The sequence below is a fragment of the Austrofundulus limnaeus genome, unplaced genomic scaffold, assembly GCF_001266775.1.
Source record: "Austrofundulus limnaeus strain Quisiro unplaced genomic scaffold, Austrofundulus_limnaeus-1.0 Scaffold40, whole genome shotgun sequence".
In the NCBI taxonomy this organism is placed as follows: Eukaryota; Metazoa; Chordata; class Actinopteri; order Cyprinodontiformes; family Rivulidae; genus Austrofundulus; species Austrofundulus limnaeus.
The window spans coordinates 1,113,785-1,121,326 of NW_013952442.1; the positions used below are offsets into that span (position 1 = coordinate 1,113,785).

Here is a 7,542-nt window from a genome sequence, read left to right on the forward strand (position 1 = left end):
TATATATATAACCTTTTAACCTTTTGGAGTCTATCTATACCAATATGATCACTAGAGCTAAATCAGTATTGGCAAAGACAACAACAAAAACAAAAATATTTACAAACAAGTGGCTTTTCTTATTTTCCCCCCCCTTTGTTAATCATGGGAACAAATTGTACTTATTTCCACACAACAGGAACTAAGGCATTTTCCCTCTTAGACACCATGAGGAGTCTCATGATATAGGGGGAGGGTATTGCCCCCCTCCTCCTCCTTACAGTCAGGAAGCACCACACCAACATGTGAAGTCATGCACGAGTCCTGCTGGACTGATCATCTGTTCATCCCACAGCCTGGGTGAGTCCTGCTGATGTCTTTGAGGAGCAGAATGACATCAGTACCTACACAAATACGGTCAGCCTCACCTGCATAAACGTCTAGTTGTACCGCAGGAAGGCATTACCCGATAGGGAAAAAGAAATGAAGCCCTGCTTTAAATCAAACCTGAGCTTCTGTGCGTCTGAAATCAGTTAGGTGCCACATAATCAGAGGATCCAATCTTCAAATCTGCCCCATCTACCCATTGGCTTATGCAACTAATTAACTTTGCACATTAATATTTGAATTTAAATTAACAATTGCGAGATATCATCAGGGAACACAAAGCACCCCACGAAGAAGTTTATGATAAAAAGAAAAAGTATTAGAGCGGGATATCGGTGGAGTACGGATGGCTTTTAGAGATGAGGGGGAAATCTCCAATTACAATCCTTTGAAGCCCTTGTCAGCAGTAATGAAATGTTTGCTGAGAGGTTGATATTTGTGGCTTCTAGATTGGACGATGCTGCTCCACTGCCCCCAGTCACAATTATACACTGTGCATTTTTATTTTTCCTTTTTAATAAGGTTCTCGTCTGTCGTGTGAACCTTTTGTGTACGGAGAAACTTACAACTGCGCAAGAAGTCTCGAAACCAGCAAACGGTGTGCATCTGCAGTGCGTAAGAGCACCAACAAAAAGTATGAAAAGGGAGGGGAGAGAGAGAAAATGTCGGCTTCTTTTATTATTTTTTAAAGATTTACAGAATGCATTAATCACAGTAAAGACAAACTGGCTTACCCCGCATTTCAGAGTTGTGCAAGCTTACAAATAAATTTAAAATCAGATGAAAGATGTAAAACTTTCTTTTATTTTACCCCCCCTAAATGAGTCTTTTATTTATCCGTTATACAGGGAGCAGTGCACTGGAGCTCTGAAAAGTCTTTATCCCGAAGACTAAAATCCCCATTGCTGACACAATCACATTTTTTATTTGTGCAATAATTTGGTGCCTTCATAAATCCTTCAGGAAGTCACCCGTAACGGCTGCGATCGGCTTTCCGGGGACATGACGGCACACGAGCCAGGTCCAAATAATTTGATCAGATTGGTGCAGAGTACATACTCCCCAATTAAAGTGACATCACATAAAACTAATTAGCATAGATGCAACCTGCAGCCTGATTTTCCAGTGCCTGGTTTTCTCATCAAATTGATTCCACTGACTGCAAGGAGACGCACTGCACATACACATAAAACTGGTTCATGTGCTGCACAAACACAAAATAAAAAAAGGCTTCTGATCCTGCTCATTAACATGACCGTTTGTTGCTGAATATTTTTTTTAATCACAGTAGTTATGCTGATTTACTTGCCAAAAATGCACTGCTCCCTGTCAAAAGTTTCCTAGAAAAACACGAGTGTTTTGTGCAAAATATATGGAGATCTGATATGCGAGTATTACAGAAACAAAAGGAAGCTTTGCGTCCTCTTGCAGGTTCAATTACAGGTCTGTGGCACAAACTAATCCTATTCTACAGCTGATCATGACTGAGAGTGTGCAGACCGTTCAATGACTTCATGCAAGAGGAGGCAGAGGGTCGACCATTCACTTCTCACACACGCTCATAGAAAGAAAAAAAAACACACACGCCCACATACACCAACCACTTTAGCATAAACTGAAAGTCAGTAACAGGTCAATAGTGTTGATTAATTGGACTTCAAATTTTCTGTGTCGTGCTCTCTCATCAGTAACTATGAAAAGTTACCAAGAACTATATTACATGTGGCACAACTACAGTGCACAAATAATAATAATAATTAAAGGAAAAAAAATAATTAGATTTAGTCAGTTCTAGATCAATAAAGACATGCTTGAAATATAACCGGAAAAATATAATGACACTTATCACAGCACGCCAAATTGGGGGACAGGGGAAGAAAAAGTGGGGCGGGGCATATAAGCGCACATTAAATACAAGTCCCTTTCTTGAACTTTTTAAGGAGGTAGAGAGCCAAAATAGTGAACTGCTCTGCCCATGTGGAGACACGTGGCAGCTCAGGTATATTAATACAAAACTATCACGTCTTAGCTCATTAACTAAGGCTTGTTTGATAAAGGGTGATGAGACCACAACGAGCACCACAGTAGGTCAATATTTCACTTTCTCTTCAATCATTTTAGCTATGCTTTCATTCCCCCAACTACACACCAGTGTAAATGCAATTCAGCACGGCTTTTAATAAATGCAGGACAGTTACTGTATTTTTTTTCTGATATCAGGCTCAACTCTGAGGTAGGATGTAAATAAAATAAAAGTAAAATAATAGATATTCTCAGGTGCATTGAAAAGACTGAGCCATGTTAGTAGGAAATGTCCAGTTCCTGCAGCTGGACAGCAAGATGTGGTTGGCCCATTAGAGTGTGTGTAGGGGAATCATTAATCTTGGAATAATCTATTAAAAACAAACAGTCAAATATAACTACCTATACAGAGCGCCCCACATCAAAGGCACAGTTTTCATTAAATCCATTAAATGCCACCACTGCTGTGTGCACGAGTTGACCCTGTACGTCTTTACTGCTCAGTATCCGCCCACCCAAGGGCTACGTCTATACTAAGGTGCCATCCTAACTCCAGCATTTCAAGCCAAGCTTTATTGTAACATTGCTTGCCTCTGACATCTTGATTGGGCATGATATGCATGTTTGTTTCTAAAATATTAGCTGACGCGTTAAATAGGACAGAAATAAATACACTTCAATCCACGTATACGTAGAGGCCCTTGTGTCCAAATCGGTGAATGTTTCAGAGTAAACAAGTGATGAAACGAGCTGCCTAACTGTAGGATGAACCAACTATTAAGGGTACGGTTTAATTGTGTGCATGTCACTAAGTCCCATCTGAAGTTATGATTGTAATTCCCTGTGTGAAAAAAATGCATAACATAGACATACTGTCATTTATTTGGAGGCTATTCCTCTAACCCAGGTGAAAAAAACTATCATCATCAAGGAAGTGTGGTCCCTTTTTTTAATAAGATTATATTTAAATAAATTTAATGTCTTATTGGTAATTGTATATATAAAACACTTCTAATCAAAGAAGAAAACAATAAAAAAAGAAAAAAATCAATCAGATTTAGAGTTGATATGTTGCCAATTTTCCCACAAAGCTGCTTTTTTTTGATAACCTTTTTTTCACCACCTTGATCAAAACCTGGATTTGTCCACATACGTACATTAATATATATTTTGTTTTTCTTTCAGCATCTCTGGCTATGTACAAGCTATACAAATAAAGAGTGGGCTGAGAGCCAGGTTTTTGGAAGCTGTGCAGGGGGAGCAGTTGGTTGGGAAGTCTCCCAGTCTCCCGGCTCCTTCCCCCGCAGTCTGCCCATACAGGTGGCTGTTCTGCTTCACTTGCGATCGTCGATGGTCTTAATGAATTCCACCGCCGCGGTGAACTGCATCCACCAATAGCACTCCTCCCCACTCAGCCGGCTGGCGTAGAAATTATTGATGTACTGAACGGTGGACAGCAGGCAGGGCGGGTTTGCCTGGAGGGGAGGAGACGTAGGGATGGGCGACCATTAGGAGCTCAGAAAAAAAAGGCTCACGCAACACCATACAGGTTTAAATCATAGATATGTTTTAAAAGAAATCTGTGCACATCTTTACGCTGCGGTGCAACGATGTTACGTGGAAGAATTACAGATTCACAAGCAAATAGTAAAAAAAAACTTAAAATCCTAAAGAAATGAAGAGTTTAAAAATCACAGCTGAATCTTCCCAGTGTCGGATAAGAAAGAATAAACTCACCCTTATGAGGACAAAGACGAGAACGGGGACAAAGTCATCTGCCCCTGGCACAGAGTCCTCGTTGGCTAAACTGAGAAGATTCATGATGGTGGAGCACATACGCAGAATACACTGGACTTTGTCTCGGGGGGTCTTATATGCATTGATGGTCCGGATCTCAGACTGTGCAGAGGGCCAGGGAGCTTCTTTTAGGTAGACCTACAACAAAATCAATTTAATTGTGTTAAATTTAATAACTCAGCGTATCAATTCATATCCATCTTTTCTGTGAATGCATGTAGAATAAAACAAAATCTGTTAAGGTAATACCTCTGGTATTTGAAGAGCTTTGTGATTTGCTGTTACAACTTTTGAGAGTCTCTGGATGTGTTCATGGAAAAGCCTGCGCACAACGAGAGGGGAAAGATTCAAATCTTTTTTTCCATTTTTTTTTTTTACAGAGAATGTAGCGTGAATACTGAGTGCTGAATGACAACTGACACTTGTTGAAGCTAAAATGAAGTAGAAATCTTCAAATTAAAACAAGTGGATCACAACTAATATCAACATAATTAGTGCTAAAAGCTAAAATGTGCAAAACTGGTTATTGTATGCAATTAGCAGAATGCTAAAAGCAGCAAAACTATAGCTAAAAGCTAAATTTAAAAAATTGTAGATAAAATAAGAAAGAAGCAGAATGCTAATTAAAAACTGAAAAGTAGCCGAAAGGTAAACAAAAGTGAAAAGTAGAAAAACGACAGGAAGCTAAAAGCTAGCATAAAAATAGAGCAAGTATCCTGAAGCCCCCCCACATGAAGGTCACAGCACATAATAAATTAATACATTACATTTGCATATTCAATTTCAGGAGTAGTTTTTTTAAATATATATATGTTTTTTTAAAGGAAAGGCAGACTGGAGAAGGTCAGTTTTGTGTCCAACTGTGGAAACCAGCTGTTTGTGTCTAAAAAGAAAAAGTAAAATGACTACTTTGGTTGTAAAACAGAAGTTTCTCAAAACTTCTGAAAAGCAATAAACCAGATTTGAGCAGCCAGCTGTGGGCTGAAATTAAAAGCTACACACATGCCGAGAACAGACACGTCATTAATTCCCAACATGTCCTTATTGTCACGACAAGCAATAATTTTTGAAAGTTGAAACCTGCAGCCAAAAAATCTTTAAACAACTTCTTTTCTGGACAAACTGCCGTGTGCTGCAGACAGCGAGTGCATGGAGGAAGGGAGGAGGAGAAGTGACACCACTATTATTGTTAATTCAATGAGAAATCTTAACAGGCCAAGATTTAATTGTTCTGGACAAAACTTTAATGCACAAATAACGGTGAATAAGCACCAAGAGAGAAAACAAAGATTTCAATGCACCTCTGGTATATGATGATGCACATCAGACATGAGAACACTGCAGGATGCAGGAGGAAGCTGCTACAGGCAGCTTTCATCAATAACAATAATATTATTCAAAGAAATTATTTTTTAAAACTTTGTTTAACAACAGTATGGTGATTGTGAAACGGTCATCATGACACATCAGTGATAACCAACCGAGAGAACAAACTGTGACACAGTGAAGCTTCACAAAAATTAAAAGCAGTTTGTCTCATTACTCTTAAATCACATGAACAAAAAGTGCAACATGGCCATTTTCATTTTTATTTTTACAATTTTTTCTTCTTTATTTATCATTTTGTATTTTCTTGGTCTTAAATTTATGCCAGAGTACAAAGTATTTGATATTTAGGGCTGTGGGAAAGTCATTTTAATCAGCGAAAGGACTGACAATTGTTCTGGGCTTGTTTTGTTTTTTGCACAGCTGTCTAATGACTACTGTGCTTTTTCTTAGAACAAATATTTCTCTTAAAGTCATTTTAACTGCATCTTTAATCATTTTATTGCTGCTAAAATAAACAAGGCAAGCAGCCCCTTGCAGAGCAATAAAACAGTGGTTCAGCAGCTGTCCATCAGGAGGTGGACTGTGGACTGGACCAACACCTGACAGAAGGTTATAGAGACAGAATAAATGAGGTGGACTGAACATCACCAGCATGTATGGTTGGTTACAGAAATGGAAATAAACTGGTGGGGGGGAGGGGGGGTGTAAGTGTATTATGCAAAATCAACTTTTTTTAAGTTTTATATCATGTTATAATGTCCTTCCCTCATCAAAAACATGCCCAGAGTGTTGCTTTGACTCATTCATACTGTACATGCTTGAGAAATCTCTGAATTCTTGTAGCCATTCGGAGGTGTAAATGAGAAATTTAACAAAACAAGAATTTGTTTAGCACTGCAGCTACTCACTGGTCTCTGAGAATATCTCCATCTTGATTGGGGTAGAAAGCCAGTTTGAAGATGCGGTTCATAACGCTGCGTTCGATAGCCATCTGGGCATCCTGCAGCTGGTCTTCACTTGCATACTGCCAAATGGCATCACGGGCCATGGCACCGTACAAATAGCGCAGAAAATCCTCCACTGCTGCTGTCTTGTCATCAGCTGCTGTGCATCCTTGGAACGCTTAAGGCAAGCACAAAAACAACAGAAGTAAGTCTTCTTGTGGCAAGCTGTGGTTGATAATTTGCACTGAGCTTTAGCATATCACTTGCACACAAAACAGTGTATAAATATGAAAACCAGCAGAGAATAAAGCTGGCATAAAGATAAGAAATCTCTATTTAGAAGGATGGATGTTAGAATGCTAATATGCTCGTAGGGTGTTTTAGAAACACAAACAGGTGAATCTGTTGAAATACCTTTAATGAAGTCAAGCATCTTTGACTCCATATGTTCAAGGAGGAGTCGAACACAGACTGTGGTGAAGTAGCGATTGGCCACCTCCTTGTCTCTCAGCACCCTCTGTAAAAGCCTCTCCAAATGGGCCTGAGAGGTCTGCAGGCCCTGACGACACCGAGTTAGATAGGCTATGTAAGGGGCCCGCTTTCTGAAGTAAACACAAACAACAACAAAAAGCTTTCATTATTTTAATAATACAACTCCTGCCATGAATTATTAGAAACCACAAGAATTTAAATTTCCTATAAAAAAAAAAAAGGTAGGGATTAGTGTAAAACTCCACACCATTTCATAAACATTTTTTTCTTGATTTAAATAACGAAAAGAGTGTTACTTTGTCAATACCTAAAAATGAAACTGTTAATGTTAACATCTGACAACAATCGATGTTGGTTTAGTACCAGATTGGAAAATCAAAATTTTGCACTTGAAATTTTGAAATGCCAAAAAATATTGTGTGCGTATAGGTTTTTTTTTTTTTTAACATGGCAAGTTTTCATAATAAAAAGTAAATATACTCTACAATTTTGTGCATGCCAATCTTTTTGTCACATCATACAAAATATAAAACAATGTAAAATACTCTGAATTAGGAATGTGCGATATGGCAAAAAATTCATATCATGATAT

General features: G+C 38.5%; 1 protein-coding gene across 3 annotated transcripts in view; it reads right to left on the reverse strand.

Annotated features, from left to right (window-relative positions):
* Positions 1 to 1,024: 1,024 nt before the first annotated feature.
* Positions 1,025 to 7,542, reverse strand: part of gapvd1 (GTPase activating protein and VPS9 domains 1) — a 36,482-nt gene continuing 29,964 nt past the window's right edge. For all 3 annotated transcript variants that reach the window (XM_014007183.1, XM_014007182.1, XM_014007181.1), the window contains 5 exons: positions 6,873 to 7,060; positions 6,423 to 6,636; positions 4,435 to 4,507; positions 4,126 to 4,323; positions 1,025 to 3,863 (listed from right to left, as the gene is read on the reverse strand). In XM_014007183.1, coding sequence (XP_013862637.1) covers positions 3,723 to 3,863; positions 4,126 to 4,323; positions 4,435 to 4,507; positions 6,423 to 6,636; positions 6,873 to 7,060 — 814 coding nt within the window. In that variant the 3' untranslated portion in view covers positions 1,025 to 3,722. The remainder of the gene's footprint in view (positions 3,864 to 4,125; positions 4,324 to 4,434; positions 4,508 to 6,422; positions 6,637 to 6,872; positions 7,061 to 7,542) is intronic.